Source organism: Carettochelys insculpta, chromosome 4 (genome assembly GCF_033958435.1).
Source record: "Carettochelys insculpta isolate YL-2023 chromosome 4, ASM3395843v1, whole genome shotgun sequence".
In the NCBI taxonomy this organism is placed as follows: Eukaryota; Metazoa; Chordata; order Testudines; family Carettochelyidae; genus Carettochelys; species Carettochelys insculpta.
This window is the reverse complement of record NC_134140.1, coordinates 131,262,266-131,280,538: the sequence shown is the minus strand read 5'-3', so window position 1 is coordinate 131,280,538 and position 18,273 is coordinate 131,262,266. Positions and strand designations below refer to the sequence as shown.

At 54.0% G+C, this 18,273-nt stretch overlaps 1 protein-coding gene across 2 annotated transcripts in view; it reads right to left on the bottom strand.

The window, feature by feature from the left end:
- RBPMS (RNA binding protein, mRNA processing factor) overlaps positions 1-18,273 on the bottom strand; it is a 104,046-nt gene that overhangs the window by 69,624 nt on the left and 16,149 nt on the right. For both annotated transcript variants that reach the window (XM_074993823.1, XM_074993822.1), the window contains exon 2: positions 5,405-5,482. In XM_074993823.1, coding sequence (XP_074849924.1) covers positions 5,405-5,482 — 78 coding nt within the window. The remainder of the gene's footprint in view (positions 1-5,404; positions 5,483-18,273) is intronic.

Below are 18,273 nucleotides of genomic sequence, written 5' to 3'. Positions count from 1 at the left end.
TGGCTGGCTGCCGCACACATACAGACATAGCTGGGAGTGACCTGCAAAGCTGGAAGCTGTTTGAGCGCCATCCATTATGGAGACTACAGCAGCAAAGAAGTGGGTAAAGGGCACCTCCAGGTTAGAGGACGGGCTTGACACAGCTACTCAGCCTAGATCGTCACTGGGGTGTTGCTTTAATATACTGCCGAGGCCGATCTGGTGTAGAGCCACCTTTTCCTGCCACTTCAGAGCCAGGCCAAGCCCAGCTTTGGCGAGCCACAAGAGCTTAAACTAGGAGATTCAGAAGTTCCCACAACTGTTCCAGTCACAAAAGCTGGAGCCACATTCCTGTGCCAATTATAGCTTATCACCGGAAATGGACATTCAGTGTGGTGCTGATTTAAGACCAAAGTGACGTGCAGAATGCTAGAAAGCAGGTCAGGAACAACCCAGCATCTGGAATTCCATGCTGTAGCATTGCAGTGTGGACATTTGAGACCTGATCCTCATGCAGCTAATACGGTCCCACAATTTAAGAGACAATATCCCAGATTCAGTTCTCACAGGGTTAAGAGACTCTGTGGGTGCAGAGAGCGTTAAGGGGACATGGCCATGCAGTTGCATGTAAATCGAGGCAGAATGTGAACCTGCCATGTAATCAAGCACGTGGGAATTGCTTCTCATTCTTCTGCCAGGAAAAAATATTGCAACAACTTCTATCGGCGTTTCCACGGGCAATGAATGAAATGAAATGCCCAAGTCGCCTTTCTTGGGGAAACAAATGATGCAACAAGCAAAACATGACATAATACAGGCCACAGCACTGTAGTGACAGAGAAACTTTCACCGAGCTCCTTATACACCATGAAGCTCTTCAGGGAGGGTTCTGACAGAATCTTCAGCAGAGCTGGGGCGTGACTCATACCTCATCATTTATTTACATTTCACCACCTTCTTTTCACCAATTCCCCCAGAGCACATAAGTGGTTTTATTGTATGCACTCCTTGGTTGCAAGGTTTGCCAAAGAGTTACTGGTGGGATTCCCAAAAGCCTCGAAATGAATAAATTAGGAGCACAAGTTCCACTGCAAGTCAACAGGTCTTACACGTCCAGGGCTCCTAAGCACTTCTGAAAATCCAGCTCAGTGTGAATAAGGTTAGCTTGTCAGTCACCTCTCCTACAGTGTGTGCCTGTTGACTGAGCAGAGGAGCGCAGCTGTCAGCCTTGGGGTTCTGGTGAAAGTACTCAGGGTTCCAAAGCCAAAACATTTCGCTGTTTCCGTGAATATCCCTGCCCATAAAGTTGAAGCTAATTCGTCTGAAAAACGGGGCCAGTGTTTGCAGACACCGTTTTGCAGTATTTGCAGCAAGTGTGAGAGTTCTGATGGGGTTAGTCGGTTCCATTGTCTGGCAAAGTATTTTAAGTTATTAACACTCTTATTAATTAGGTGCATGGCAGCATTAGAACCCCGCTGGGTTAGGCGCCACACAAACACATTAATGGACTTTGCTCTGCTTTGCAGTGAAGCGTCATCAGTTTTGTCTAAAACCACACTCAGATCTAAAGCGAGTCTAAAATTTCAGTAAACAAGAAGTGGAGGGTGTTTTTAAATACCGTATTGACTATATCCTAATTTCATAAATCTTTAGCCACTGAGTTCATTCCAGCCTGGTTATGGATGTTCTCTTGCAAACAGGAATAACTCAGTTTAGGATTCAAAAGAAACTCTCTGTGCTCCCATGTGCGTGTGCCCCTGCATTACTTCGAGTAATTTGAGAATCCTGGAGTCTCCCACTTAACAAAATTCCCTTAGGCATTGGAAAGTGGCTGAAAGATCATTTAAACAGGGATTCAAATACCACCAGCACAGGCAGTACTGTAGAAAACACACCGAAAATTAGTATGCATGAAAAGATAGACGGTCACAAATCTGTCCTCTGCAGGGTGCCTCCTTCAGGAGCTGAGTGGTAACTCCCATACACATTCATGGGCATAACGCTGTCCCCCTGGAACATACATTCTGTGAGAACTAAAAGACCATCCACCTATGCCATTTTAGGATGTTGTTTCCAGGCACCTGAAAACAATTCAGCAATTTATTTTTTGATGCAAAAAATGTACGTGGGATATACAGGTACTCCAAATATACTGCACTGCTATTCTGTACCGTTAATCGTCCTATGTACGCATTTGCTTGTAGGGAGAGTACCTTGTATTTTAATGGTAACATCAATGGCTGCTGTATAGAGTCATCCCAGTATAGAAGGAACTCCAGGGAGCTTGCTCCCTTCAAATTGAGGTCTCTTGGGTATCCTCAACACAGAGTAGACAGACACCGGCTCTTTTTCTATATACTCTTGAGGAGCTTTTCCGCCTAGGCATCGTGCTTCAAATTCTGCAGACTCAGGAGATGGTGAGTTGGGTGATTGAAGACATGGGAACAATCTTCTGCTGAAAGGACGTGTTTTTGTGACGACTCCATTATGTGATAGTGACTTTGCTCCAGAGCAAGAGGAGAGTTGCTCTTAAAGAGGAAGGGCTCGTTTCTGTTGACTAAAGACCAATTTGATGAACAGACAATGAGGAGCTTATGGTCAGCTCTGGCATAAGACCAGAAAAAATACAGGTGGGGATAATATCTTCAGTGAGCTGAATACTGGTAGAGATTGATTCAACAAGAACATGACAATCTGATGAAACAAGCCAGAACAGACTCAGCAAAATGCATCCAAATGCAGCAGAGAATGACTCTCATTAAGGTTTGGGCTTGCTAGTCTGCTCAGCCTGGTTCCCTAGACTACAAAGTAAGGCAGTTTGATAACATTGTGGTTGACAATACATCTTGACTAGATGGTAGGAGACAAAAAAAAAAAAAAAAGAAATAATTCTACCATGTAATTCTTCACCATGCTGACCATAACGGGGTGCTGACACCACCGACCCTCTCTCAAGAAAGTGCTCCTGCAGGCACGAGGTAAATAAGTGGCCAATGTTTTTTTTTTTCTTCTTCAACATGGTTGATGTTGACCAATTTCATTGTTTGGGTCAGCACCCTGCTCACTCAAGACAAAGAAAACACAGTGTCCTTTGCCAATCTAGGAGAACAGCCGCTAAGCGAACGAGAAGCAGTAAAACAAGAATCCTTGATACCCGCCGTCTCATGGTGCTCATCAAAGCAGTACTCTTGTCCCTCCACTACCATTGAAAGCCGGCCACCCCGAAGCACCTGGCAAGCTCGACAGTGGATGTTGCCAGACTTGCCCAGGGACTGCTGACTAGAAGAGCTGCGAACCATGTGGAGAATGCCATGAATTTGTTTCAGAAGATTTTTCAGACTGCTGCTGACGCACAGAAAATGCATCCGGGCTTACACTGAATGGGGCTCCGTCTGGTTCTTTCGATTGGCTAGTTGAATAAATTGTTTTCACCTGAAGACTGCAGAACTTTTCTAGGTTTCTGAAGGCGTTTGGCATACAAACTGCCCCCATGACACCATTAATGTAGCTTTTATCTCAGCCCAGGATGAAGGTTTCATAAAGGCACTTTTACCTCCTCCTCTGGCCCTGGCTTGGCTTGCAGCTGGAGAGAGGCAGGGCCTCTCCATCCCAAATCTGCACCTTAACCCCTCCCTGTCAGATATGCTGGGCACGCCCAACTCAAGTCAATAGGAGCTGCAGCTCCATGGAATATCAAGCCCGGCCGATGAGTCCGCTGTCACACAGAGTCCATGGCAAGGTCCGGCACTGAACCCACAAGTCCATCTTTGGCCAATAGGTAGGTGTTCAAAGAATGCGTTAACTAGGCCAAAACCTGCCTGGGCCACACCATGAGACACTTCTCCCCACTCTGTACCCAGCTGGTGCAGGGTATGTATAGCCCATCACAGAGGTCAGCACAAGCACGAGGTGTGGCGGACACAGCAAGATGAAGTTAGGATAGTTGGTGGAGTCCTGATTGTTCGATTTAGCATGGCCTCACTAGACATGCTAAATCGAACCCTGGAAGATCGCCAGTCACCGCCTCGATCTTCCAGTAAGCGTAGATGTAGCCTCAGTACTGAAACTTCAGGGACTACAATGAAAAAACCAGACAGAACTGGATGGCCCATCAGCTGGCACAATGGACTATGAATTGGCTTGGCCTGGCCCTCCTGCAGATATTCCACATTGCTACTGACTCATGGACAATGGAGTCAGGTGATATCTGGTCACCTGACACTAACCAACTTCTTGGGCTGCTGGACAGTTCCGAAAAGGGATGAGGTGAATCAAACAAAGGTTTCCTGCCTCATGGAAATACGATATAAGGCAGGGCAGGAAAACAATGATTGTCATCAGCTGGCTTCACCTCAGCCTCCCCACCCCAAAGAGATTCTTGAGACCTCCTGGGAACAAAAAGACTGTAGCGGAAGGGAGTAGGATTGCTGGACCACATTAAATGTATCTGACCTGTGAGGGACTCTCCCTAAACAATATCTTGGGTGAAAAATTATTATTTGTAACCAGTATTTTACTGAGTCTAGCTTAGTTCGGTGCCTTGTATTATTTTCTTAGTAATCTGCTTTGTTCTGTTTGCTACCTCTTTGACCACTCAAAATACACCTTTTCAGAATGAACAAACACATTTCTGGTTTATAATATAACCCAGCTCATATAACTGGGAAGGGGGAAGAGGCTGTGAACACCTTCCTTCACACTGAGGAGGGAGGTGAACTCCACAGAACTTCGGGTTTGTCTCCCAGGGGCTAGACCTCTGGGTGGTGGGGGCAAGTCCCTTAAGCTGAGTCTTCCCAGAGCTGATCTCAGTGTCTGTACTTCCGCAGCTGTAGGTGAGCTGTGCTGGAGGAGTGCTTTAGTGCCTGGCTCAGCAAAACAGGACTTAAATGGGGCCCAGGCTGGCAGAATAGGCTGACTGAGTGGTATCTCAGCACCTCATCTGGCATCGCAGGGGACACAGACCATTGCAGACAGAATGAGAACACTCTCATGTCCCCAGGTTACAGATAGGGAAATGAAGCACACAGGAGCGAAGGGCTGACTGTCAGATGTGCCGGGCACCCCCACCTCGAGTCAATGGGAGCTGCAGCTCCATGGAACATCCAGCCCCGACAACGAGTCCACTGTAATGCAAAGTCCATGGCAAGGCCCGGCACGGAACCCACAAGCCCATCTTTGGCCAACTGGTAGATAGATGGCCAGTGAATGCACCAACTAAGCCCAAGCCTGCCTGGGCCACACCACGTGACACCTCTCCCCACTCTGTACCCAGCCCTTCACCGTCCCTCTGGGGCACTCCACCAGATGAACCTCTCTCGCCCCCCTTTTGACACCAGCTGGACAACGCTGCGGTCGTGATACTGGAGGAGTGTGTCAGACACCACAGCGCCCGTGTTTGCGCTCCCACGGGGCTGGCAAACAGTACCTTGAAGGGTCTGAAGAGCAGGTAGAGCTCCCGGGGTTTGATGTCCAGGGGCAGGCCGCTCACGAAGAGAGTCCGGACCTAGACACCAACAAAGACGGTTAATTGAGAGACCCGTCCCCCTTTGACACCAGGCTTTGAAATCATCCCGATAACCCACACAAAGACCCTCAGTGAAGCTCACTCCAGGGGTGAACACAGGTGCCTCCTACTGTCTGGGTGAGGACAGAGAGAGCACTATTAAAAAGAGTCTTTTGACCTTCTTCCAAAGCGCTGGAACGCTTGCAGGAGCTCTTTAAAATCTGGCAGGGGTGTGCCTTGGGTCGGGCAGTGCCTGGTGCAGCCTTGGGAAAATGGGTCCTTGCGGGAGTGAAAAGTGCTGGGGACCATGGGCCACACTCCCAAAGGAATTTAGGCACCTCAGCATGCAGACAGGCGCTGAGGGGGACTGACTCACTCATGTGCTTCTCAAAACCCAACCGCCCTCTCTGCTGGTGCTGGCGTTGCTGAGCCTGTGCCCTGCCCAACACTCACAGCTGGGAAAGACCTGAGCTAGCCATGGCAGGACTAGAAAGCCCCTCACACCTGGGGCCCAGATACGGTGCAGCCTTCGAGCCACACTGCATTCAGCCAGAGCAGCGAGTGGTCTTGCTGGGAACAGGGACGGGGGCTTGCCAAGAGCAGACATGGGGTGCCTTCAAGGGAAGAGGGAGAGAACTGGGGCCGAACAGCTTTCTGCCACGGTGCTCAGCCACTCGGGGGCTGAGAGTGGTATAATGGGAATGCCAGAGACCAGGGGTACACCCTGGCTCCAAACGGCCAGCTAAGAATGCCCCAGCACTTGGGAATTCTCAGCAGACGTGATGTCAGACTAGCTCACTCCTGTGCCAACTTCCCCTACTGGCACGCAGCACAGGCGTGCAGTGTCCCTGTTTCACCAATTTGTAACCCCAGGAGAGTGCCTTGGGGGCCGCAGCCAGCTGTCCCAAGTGAAAACAGCTGTTTGGCTGCTATGACCCAGGACCCACCATTCCTGCACCCAGCCAGTCGGGGTACAGAAGAGCGTCTGGGCTACAGAACGATTCCTGACTGTGAACTGGAGCACACAAAGAACAGCAAGACACTGTCCTTGAAAGGCTTCACTGTCCCTCCACACAGACTGTGAGTCATTCACTGAAAGCTCTGCACTGCCGAAAATCTCAAGACAGCCACTTCCATGTCAGTCCCCAGTCTTTCTGCACTGTCCGCAAAGCAAGACATGCTGGGGAGTCTGCAGGAAGAGCCGCTGTTCTGCAAGCAATGCCCGCTGGCTCTTTGAAGATTAACCGCTGAACAAGTTAATTTCAGTTCGCGTACGCTATGTCCACCTGGGGCAGACAGAGCATAGCGCTCTGGTGTGCCGCCCGCCCTGTAATCCGCACTACGGGGCAGTGTAGACAGGCCCGAGAAAGGCACACCAGAACCGCACTGTGCTCCATGAACGTGGATGGGATCACTGTTGTGAACGTGACCGATTTTAAACCCTCACTTTTCGGACAGAGCAGCGCTCTTTAAAATGCACCTCCTGATTTACTGCCATTTTCTTTTCAAAACGTACCAAGGATTTTTCTGCAGCCGTTTATCTTCAGGGGGTCTTTGGCCTGGGCCCGAAAGCAGTGACACAGCCTTAGCCAGTGTGCCCCACAGTACAGAAGACGAGAGCTTGAATGAATCTTGATTCCAGAATAAATATTAAAGAGGGAATTAGAATCTACCCACTGAGGCAGCTCCCATCAACACAGCAAGTTGGACTGTGTTCCCTACATTACATGTGTAGGCACGTTATAACGTCACTACCATCCTGAGCAGACCACACGCCAGCTTTGGAAAATGTGGCAAATTCTTTGTGCTTAATTCAAGATACACCCTAACCTTCAGTCCCGTCAATAGGGATCTTCAGGCCTATGTTTGTTTTCCTCACTGGGCAGAATCTCATCGTAATTTGCTTCCTTGCTTAGGTGTAGCTTGCATCTTCCTTGAAACCAGATTTCCAATATCTGTGTGACATACTCCCCTGTACGTCTACTTTGGAAGATGTGACCCCTTGTTCAGAACACCCCCTAGTCCCCACCACGACCCATCTGATGGCTGCTTTAGTGTGCCAAAGGAATTAGCCATCGATGCCTTTCCTTCAGGCCAGGGACAGATGCGAATACTCACCCAATGGATCAAAAAGCCAGCAGGGACAACCGGAGGGCACTGTGTTTCGAATGCCCACCTTCTAAAGAGGACTTGTAGGTCACTGGCTTGGGGATGGAGTGGGGGTTCTGTTCATAGGTCTCCAAGATCAGGTCTGTTATCGTCAATGGGGCAGATCCGTGGCTGATGTAAAACACCTGAAGCAGAGTCAGCAGGCCAGGTTCCCAGCTGGCGTCAACTGCCACAGCTCCACTGGAGTCAATACGCAAAGGACGCAAATCAGTGGGAATTCCACTGACGTCTGGGCTGATTTACTCCGGCGGAGGGTCTGGCCCACGAGTCACAAGCCTATATGCAGCTCTGTGGGCAGCTCCAAAGTTGTTCCCAAGAGGTCTTTCAGCCCCTGCTCCTCCTTCCTTGTAGGCCACAGCCCAAGAGGTGCCCTGGGGCTACCGGTCTGTGTTACCACTCAGCCGCCAGCATGTCTGGGGACAGCTGGCACATGAATGTGACGCACTCACCCAGATGTTTGCCTGCATGTAAAACAGCCCAATGTTTTCCTTTCCACGGTGAGGCTGATAGCCTTACAGACAACATCTTGGAAGACCAGCTCACGAGGCCCTGACTGGGTGGGGAGGACTCAGCTGGCAGCCAGGCTGCTGGGAGTGGGGTGGGGTGGGGTCACAGCAGGTGACAAGCCTGATGCAGGCTGATCCTGGAGCTGCACACCCACACTGCCAGCTTTACAGGTTCCTCCAGAGAGAGGCTCCTTCACACTGCAAGTTTGCAGGGTCCCAGAGGTAGGGTCCAAATGCACCTAACCAAGAAGGACCCCTGGGTGGGGCCTGGAAGAGGGACAATTCCTGTTTCCTGGGGCGCCGTGGCTGCTCTGCACAACAGGGTTGGCGTTCATTACAGTTCAGCTGCTGGCGGGTGGGGGATGTACTTAACTATAAGTCACCGTTGTCCCTCTGGAAAATTACTTGAGTAAAAGTACACACTGCACAGTGCATCTTTACAGTACTCAAGTACCCAGAAGTGAAAGCAGCTGCACTTTTACTTAAGTAACTCTTCGGGTACTTTTCCCACCTCTGGTTACAGCGGTGTGAGCAGTGACAGCTTTCCAAAGACAGCTCTACCCTGCCTGAGAGGCACCACAAGGCTTTTTAGATAGCTGTGTTACTGCTCCATGAGGGAGAAATTCAACACTCGGGCAAGCTGACGGCAACACGAAGAACCAGTTCCTCTCTCTGCGAGTTACTCTGAGTGGAGACAAGATTCAGGCTTCTCCATTCAGGTGCCAGCCACGTATTACCCGTCTCAACCCCAAGTAAAAAACTGTCACTCTGCCCCACCTGTGACTGTGAGATGGGCTGTCCGAACAGCACCAGGAACGTAGGGGTCATCTAAGAAACCTAACGTGTGGCTTCTTAATCTGCCTCCAACCAGGTGAGCCTGTTCCACTCTCTGCTACTGCCCGATACAAAAGGCCACAGCCACGCCCATTCCTCACGGACAAATCCAGGGAGTTAGCTCCAAACCGCTGTGCAATTGATTGCCCTCTCCCAGACTTGTGCCCCCAGGAACCACCCAGCGGCAGTTAGTATTTCCTTGGTGATGGGAACTCGGGGGTAAGGAACGGAAAGGGACAGCTTGTTTTCTGTGAAGCTACAGACTAGCACAGCTACCCGAGAGTGACTTCAGTGGAAATCAGAAACCTACAGACCTTCCCGGGGGTGGGGTGGGGGGGGGTCTGAGGTGACGCAGGAAGTCAGCGAGGGGCTGCACTGCCTAGCACAGAGGTGGGAACATCTGCTTTTAGCAATGCACAATGGACAAGTGCTGAGCCAGCCCCACTCCCACCCTAGCTCCTGTGCTCAGATGCCCATAAACCTGCCAAGTTCGGAAAATTTCTCCTCCTTCCATTCGCTTCTTCCCCTGCAGATCGCAAGTATCCATCCACATCTCTGGCTAGCTCTGGAGCGCGCGTATTCCTGGCTTGGGTGAGAAATAACCACTGGCTGACCTACAGGCAGACGTCTGTTAACCAGCGAAGGACATCCTGATCTGGCTGTACGACACCAGCTCTTATGTCAGCAGCAGGGGTAATGCTTGCAGAAGCTCATTCCTGTTGTGGAAAACCCTGATGAGCCCAGAGCTGTGAGGAAGCCTGGGAAGAGACCAGCCAGGCGCAGGGCAGATGGGCGCAGCTGCTGTCCTTGGCGATGACACAGCAGGCTGGCCCAGGGAGTCTCTCTCTCTGTGCTTTACAGCATTCCCCGCTTTGGTGCCCATTAATGGAGCTTTTATCAGTGCCGTAAAACTGCTTTTAATTCGGGAGCCTCATAAAAGTGTCCACATAAGGCGCCAGCAACAAGGTCGGGCTGAGGCAAATGGTGATCTTGCTTTCGTTTGTGTATTTACCCGCAGCGGTGACTGGCAAGGGGGATGTCCATCCCTCTCCCCGCCCTCACCAGAATTGGCACAGTGCTGATGGTGAAGCTGGGGGTGTATCTGACCCCTCCCACACACACTGTATACCGCCACTTCTCACCCGTTTATCTACATTGCTTTCGGGCACAGCAGTGGAGGGGGATGACTCTCCAAGCCAGGGGGCTACGTTTCTGTGTAGGTACCTACACGATGTGGCTTCGTTTTCAAAGCCACTGAGCGCCCTGCCATTGTATCACGCAGGTTTCCAGCCCACCAGCTGTTCCTGGGGCTCTCCTCAGAGTCTTCTCCAAGCTTTCACCCGCTGTTTCAGGGGGTGGAGGCCAGAGTTACACCTTGACTCCAGCAATGGTTTAACCCAGGGTTTCTCAACCTTTTTCTATAAAGTAACCATTTTTCAGGAAAAAAAAAATTACCCCAGCAGCCAGTTTTCAGACCCAATATGTTTTTCTACCACCGCAAAATGTTTGTTTCAACAACTTAATCATAACTGGTGGGCTGGAAGAAATGGCCTCTAGGCAATGAACTTGCCTTCATCGTTATGACTGTGCAAAAAGACAAACAAATAAAATATTAGATGGGCATCAAATATGACCAAGTTTTTTTGTTTATAAAAATGGTTGAGAATAACCGAGTTAACGTACCCTCTGGAAGAGCTCTGCCTGCCCCCAGGGGTACACAGACCCCTTGTTACGAACCGCTGATCTAACCAACTGCTAGCTATCATGGTAATGCTCAGTGGCGACACATTGGGGTGCACAGGGGGGTCACACAAATCCCCAGCATCTGCCCTCCCCTGCCACACTGGCACTCACATCAATGCCAGACCACTTCTGGAGGAAGCAGGGGTGGAACAGAAGCAGGGAGAAGCAGGGAGAGGCAGGGCCTGGGTGAGAGGGGCAGGGATGGGACATGTGACCGTTGCTCCCCTGGAAACCTTGCACCCGTTGCCACTGGTAATGCCATCTCCTTTCTCGTGCTTTTGCAGTCAGCCCCCTTGCCGATGTGCTGAGCTCTTGCCGAAGCCCACGGAACTGCTGGTTGCTCAGTTCTTTCCACAATTGGGCCACTGAGTTTAGAATCAGGCACTTAATTTTGAACTGCTTGGGCTCCAGGCGGACAGCAGAGCGCTTGCTCCTGGAAACGCCCCAGCTAAGGTTGCAGGCACTCCTTGCATGTCTGCATTTGCATACCCTTAGCTCCGCCTCATTCCGTTTGCAGGTGGGATGATGCGCAGGGACTGGTGCGGGGGGGATGGTGCCCGGCAAGCCCCGGTGTGCAGCCACAGCACCCCCAGCCTGGTGCACACTCCCTGGCCATGTGCAACCTGCTGCCACACACTCACAGCTCCCTAGTGCGCACTCACTCCTGCTGCTTGCAATGCGAGTGCCTCCATGCACTACCGGACTGCTGGGGCACGCCAGCAGGTGCCAGAGGAATGCTTAGGCTGTGTCTGCGCTAGAGAGGTTTGTCGGCAGAAGGGGCCTTCTGTCGCCATAACTCAGGGAGCGTCCACACACGCACAGCGTTCTATCGACAGAACTCTGCATTCCCCTCGACGGCGTTATCCCTGGCCAATCTGAGGAACGACGCTGTCGGCAGAAATGCAATGCAGACAGCTCTGTCAACAGAGGGGGCTTCTGGTTCACCGGGCGGCCCCGTTTGCAGAGCGTCCGGTCAGCCGATCTGTCGACAGAGGGCCGGGCAGGCTGGCTGTACTACTCTGTCGACAGATGCTTCTGGTGCAGGTACACCCTGAGTCCCTGGCAGGCTGGTGTGCTGCAGTTACACCCAACCTACCATGCAGACAGACCCTCCCAGACAGCACACCTGGAGCTGGGAAAAGCCAGGCATGGCCAGGCAGCAGTGGCGCTGATTGCTGCTGCAGACCCTGGGGGGAGTTGGGAGGCGGGGGGCCAGCTCCGTGCCCCACAAGAGGCAAGGCCAAGATCATTCAGCCTCAGCACTGCCTCGACCAACCATGGTGCTGCCCCTCACAGCTCAGCACAGCCACACCGCTGTGGCAATTCAAAAGGGCCCGGAGCTCCAGCTGCCAGCCAGACGGGCCCGGGACGACTCCCCGGCTCGGCCAGGAGGCCTGCGAGGCAGCACCCTGCGCCGTGCATGCTGCAGAAAGCAGGCGGGGCAGAGCCGAGTGCGCAGTGGCCACTAACGTCCCCCTGGGGAGTGAGCACGGCCGGGGCTTCTACGGTATGTGTGTATTGTACAAAGGGAGCAGAGCCCTGTGTGCGTCAGCAGCCCGAGCCAGCGCCCTGAAACGCACCCGGAGCAGCCGTGGGTTCCCAGGCCAGGGCTGCAGCAGAAGGGGACCGAAACCTCGCCCCCAGTGTGGACGAGCCCTGGGGGGCTCTGCTATTGCTGGGCCCAGGGCCAACGGGGGCTCGGGAGGGGTTATCTGCCGGTGACAAGGTGGAGCCGGGGCCCAGCCAGGCCCCGAAGGGCCAGGCTCCAACCCCAGGGAGTCTCCACTCGCCCACTGCAGGCAGGGCCAGAAGCACATTTGCTGCCTCGGGAGTTTCTCCCCAGCCTGGCGTTCCCTGGAGCCTGCAGCCGCCAGAAACTCGCTCCTTGCGCACAGGCCTCGCCAGACGCTGCTTCCATCAGCCCTCCCCGCAGCCCCCGAAATGAAGTCATCAGGCACCAGCTCAAAGGAGAGAGGCCGAGTCCTTTGTCCCCGGCCACGACTGCAGCTCAGGAATGCGGGGCTGCACCTCATGCCCTACTGCTCTGGAAGGGAGAGGGAGACGCTGGCTTGGCTGGCCCTGCCCTGGCGGGCTCCTCTGTCCTTTGATGTTGAACGGTTTCCACTTGCAGCACGCAGACAAGCGGGACTCCAGTTAATATTAGACCCAGCTCTTCCCTGCAATCAGCAGCCAGAGTCACTCACCCCCGAAGAGCCCTTCCCTGTGTCAGGACGACTGTACTGCCTGTCAGAGCCCCGTGCGCTTCGCCCTGGCCTCCTGCTTTGTAATAGGTAACCCAGCTCTGTCGGTAACTGCCTAACTCCCAGACAGTTCGGCCTGTTGCTTTATAACAGGGTCATTTTGGCCTAACCCCCAGGCCTATGTACTGATGCTACAGACTCTCCCACACGTTGCATGACATCGCTTAGAGAATAACTGCTTCAGAGCGTACAGCAACGGGATACAGACAGGAGAGCGGCCAGGCTGGGTCAGACCGAAGGTCCATCTAGCTCAGTCTCCTGTCTTCTGACTGTGACCAATGCCGGATACCCCAGCGGGGATGAACAGGAAAACATCGAGTGATCCAGCCCTTGTTGCTCACGTCCGCCTTCTGGCAAGCAAAGGCCAGGGACGCCATTCCTACCCACCCTAGCTGACCGCCATTGATGGGCTCATCCAGGTCTCTCTTGAACCCTGTTACAGTCTTGGCCTTCACAACATCCTCTGGCGAGGAGTTCCACAGGTTGTCCGTGCACGGTGTGAAGAGAAACGTCCTTGTTTTCGTTCCAAGCCTGCTGCCTATTCAGTTCGTTTGGTGGCCCCTCATTCTGGGGCTAAGAGGAAATAAATAACACTTCCTTATTCACTCTCTCCAAGCCAGTCATGATGTTATAGGCCTCCATCGTATCCTCTTACCCCGCCATCATCTCTCGCCCAAGCTGAACGGTCCGAGTCTTATTAATCTTGCCTCACTGGAGCCACAAAATGGGAGACCCAGCAGCTCAGGGAATTGTCCCTGGGCCAGACAGCCCCCGTGCTGGAGCTGAGCACCTCACGCTTCTCCCATCTCCGGGCTGGGGAGGGCAGACTTAGCCCTAGTGCGGAGGGAATCTCTCGGCAGACAGGAGCGGCTGGTGTAGGGCCATTTCTGCTGGTGTAAAGGGGCCTTACAGTGAGGGAGGGCGAGCGGAGCCATTCCCCACGCGCAAGTAAAGGAGACAGAGCCCTGGCACCACAGAGCAGGACAGGGACTTGAAGCCCTCCCGACTGGTGGGCTAACTCCTGCCTTGGATGGCAGGGCCAGATTCTGCCTCCTTCTGAGCAGCACCTTTCCTGGATGGAGGCAGACAGGGCTGTCTGCCGGGGGGAGTGGGGAGTAGAGAGACCAGGGGCAGCCCCCCACCCCCAGTGCCCCAGACGCAGGCCCTGCTCCTCCCCTGTTCCCACTGGGCCCGGGGATTACCTGGGGCCAAGGTCAGGTGGGACAGAGGCAGCGGGGGTCACCTCATCTGCTCCCGCCACTCACCACACGGGCGGGGTGGCGGTAACCTGCTCCACCCTGCGGCACCTCGCTGTGCCGCTGGTAGCGGGAACCAGAGGGGAGCTGAGTTTCCTGCCGCTGAGGAGCAGTGAGGTGCAGAAGGCTGGGGGGCGGAGGCGTGGAATGGAGCAGCAGGGCGCAGCGGGCCTGGAGGCGGCATGGCACGGCACGGCACAGCAGGGTGAGCAGCGTGCTCAGGGTGGATGACAGCCGGAGGCCCGGCCTGACTGGGGGGTGCTAGTCCAGTAATAGGCAGCGGTGCCCCATAGACAGACACCTGGCTTTAGACATCAGGCAGTTGGCTTCTTCACCAACTATACCGGCCAATGAGCTGAGCATCCTTGCAACCTCCTCCCTTAACTCCGCTACTTCCCATCCAGACAGAACCCAGCACCACGTCCCCTTGGCAGCAGGAGCCGGTGAGCAGGTGCCATCTGGGGGCAGGGCTGAGCCAGCCCGATCTGAGCAAGGAACATGGCAGCTCTGGGGGCAATCCAGGAAAAATTCAAGTGAGTGAGTGTGGGCAGCCCCTTTAAGGAGCAAAGCTTCCCGACTCAAGCATGTGGGTTGAGAGGCGCCAATGAAATGAAGTTGAATTTTATCTGTCTTTGAGCTTATTTTCCTTTCTTAGTCCTTCCTTTCTGGATAATTTCACTGCGTGTCCGGACGGATGATGAATGGCTCCAATAAAATGCAACACCACGTTCCGTTTGTTCCAGGAAATCAAGAGAAACAAAACTAACCAGGACATATCTGGCCCTCTAACCTGCCATCGCTTACACAAGCTTGCAGTCGCTCCAGAATAATTAGGGAGGCCTCACTAAACAGCTCCGTCATCGTGGGGCAGTCGAGAGTTTCAGCCAAAGCAGGGTTTAAAACCCTTTCTTGTTATTCACAGATTTCTCAAACAATTTGCACCGCATAGAGTCCAGGTACAGATTTCACTCCCTTTGACGCTAGGAGCCAGAACAGCCTGTATCTAGAAGTTTGCAGAAGTTCAACTTGGGAGGGTCACATGCTGTGTCAGATGTCTCCTTCTTGCTGCTTGTCCGTATATGGTTTTAACACTTCCAAACGGGGTTTGGTAACAGCCATAGAGTGCACACAGAAGTTAGGTACAAACACGGTATACTGCACAGCCAGCTCCCAGCAGTTAAAATGAGGAGTCAGCCCCCAAACTCGATGAGATGGTTACGCCAATCAGGAGATGTTTAAAGCTAACAAATGTTGATTCTTTGCAGCTGTTCTCTGGCTTCTGAGCCTTCAAGGAGCAGCACCTGAGTCATGTTTTCAAGCGTTTGTCACAGTCCTGGCAGACATTTTTTCTGAAACGAAAGCTGAGACTTCCAACTCGTCCCAGGGCTTCTGCCGCTGAGGCTTTGAGAGATGCACCCAAAAATCACAAGACTTGCGATACAAAAAAAATCACACAGTGATGCTTTTAGCTTTCTTGTCAACACCAGCACCCATCACTGGCAACATGGGTTTCTATTGGTGGTGCACATTCACACACACCTTGGCGCACACAATATAATTTATTCCACACAGGGGTGGAAAGAATTAGAGAGAACACCAGCCAGATGCTGCAGCCTCTGTCTCCTGGCAACACCGACCCCCTGTGCGCAGTCAGGTCTCCTAGCACCAGGGAGGTTCTGGGTGTTCTGCCATCTCTTGTTGGAACCTCAGTTTCCCGGCTTTGCTCCAGGAAGGCCAGAACTTTACTATCTGTAAACGGAAGCTAAGCACTGAACGTACTCACATGACTCCAGGAGCTGAGGGTTTGTGAAAGTACCTCCACCACAAGACTAGTGGAGGAGATACCAAGTTGTTGGCACTTCTTCCCCCAAGCTCTGCAGCACGGAGAGTGGGCAGGGGGAGCTGCGGCATCTGCCCGGACAGTGGAAAACTGCACCCCAAAGCCACACACCCCAGCTGGGCAGTGTCTCAAGGTGACTGCTTGCCAGTCCTGCGCCAGCAACAGCTTTTCAGCCTGGAGCTGCGAGCTGGTGCGCCGGGTGGTGAAACACAGCAAAATCCATGAGACCTAAGAAAGGGGCCACCAATGGCACCCCAGGCCCAAATTCCTCTGTGCTGTAGAAATAAGAGAGGGACCCAGAGGGCCAGGGATCTGCCAGTCACTGGGCGGGCGCCCCAACGAGCGTGGCTGGCCTTAGCAGGCGGCCTGACCGGCTGCACCCCCGACCAGAGGAAGAGTTGTCAAATGGGCTCTTAAGCCTGGTAGCGGTTCAGTGGCAGCACCTGTGTCCGCTTGCTCCCTCCCTGCCTCTGCGTCAGACCCAGTCCTGCCTACTTTTGCCTCAACTCCTGGCAGCTGACTTGTGCTCCAACCAGTAGGCATGGCTGCTCTCTGACCGCACAAGAGGGAAGGCCCTGGCGCAGCGTGGCACCGCCGCTGTTCTCGCAGAAGGCTGTCCCTACGCTAACGTGGTCCGGGCTCCCGGCTGGGGAACAGATTTTCAGAAGGGCCTGGCCCCCCATTCTGCTGCCAGCGCTCCAGGGAGCCTTGACAGCACCTCCCTCAAGCGCTGGCACCCGGGGTCGCCCGTTGCAACCTAAGAGGAGTCCCTGTGCCCACGCCACTGACTGGCCTCGCAGCTGTTGAGCTCTGGTCCAGGCTGCCGGCAGCAACTCCAGGACAGCGGGCTCAAAGCGAGCCTTACCCCGCGCACAGAGGAGCTGGAGGGCTGTAATCTAATCTACAATCTCGCTGGCCCCGGGCCAGCAATGTAGTGCGGAGATGTCAAAATCACCATAAAAGGAGAAAGAGACAATCCCGGCCGCCTCTGTCAGCCTTCGGGCGGGATATTCCTCTACAGGGCTCGCCAGCGCACTTTAACCTGACTTCCATTCACTTTCCACGAGAGCCAGCTCGCGCCGTCGCCTCTTCCGTGCTGATCCAGCTCTGACCCCCAGCGCCGACAGCTCCTCCTGCTTGCGTCCAGGGCGGGCGCTTGAGTGCGCCTGAGGCACACGTGAAGGAGCACAGCGCACGCCGGCCAGCGGGGCGAGGGCAAAGTCAGCCCCGCCGCAGTCGGGCTCACTGCGCTGGCACCTCCTTCCAGAGACGCTGCCCATGGAGGCAGCTCGCAGCGCCAATCTGCACCCCGGGGCATGCCGGAGGGGGCTGCCATGTCTGAGTGCACACACCTGGCTCTGTGCCCTGCCCTCTGCTGGGGAGAACGGCACAGCGGCTGCTCTGCTCGGCTCCCCTCTTGGAGGCGCAAGCCCAGGGGGACCCTTTGCAATCTCAGCTCCACCCACCGGGCTTCCTTGGCCCACCCGAGTGCTGCGTCCGAGCTGGGGGAAAGATCTTTGCAGCCCTGCCTGGATGCAAAAAAAAAAAAATCGGTCTCTTCATCCACAGCTGCATCTGCGAAAAGGAGCCCCGGATTTGCAGGGCTCTGAAGACCTTTAGCTAATGAGCGGAGAGGCCAGGGAGCCGGCTACGGCCACACAGCCTGCGAGCCAGCAGACTGGACTCCGCACGCTGAGACCCGAGTGCCGCACCTGAATGAGGGTACTCCTCAACCCCAGCTCTCACAGGCAACTCGTCTGGCAACATGTGCCTTACCCAGCACCGCTCCCTCCCCAGCCCTGCTCTGCCCCCTTCTTCTGACACGCCGCTTCTAGCGAGTCATACGCATGAGGGTCCCCACTGCCAGCCCTTTCTCCAGGTCCGCTCCTCTCCCCAGCGCGCGCTGGCAAAGGGCCGCCGCACCTGGGCGATATTTGGGCCCCTCCATGGGGTGGATTCAAGCGATCCAGCCGGCATTTGAAATGCCGCAGTGACTGGTCTGCCTGGAGAATCCACTGTTAGAATTACCGCAGCCCCGGTCACGGCTCATCCGAGGAGCCGCAGCCTCAGGAAGCAGGTGGGGGCTGGGAAGTTTCAGCTCCCCTTGGCCTCTGTTAGAAACCGGAGTTGGACAGCGGCTATGTGTGTAAAAGAAAAACCACACGTATTAAACCCAAACGAT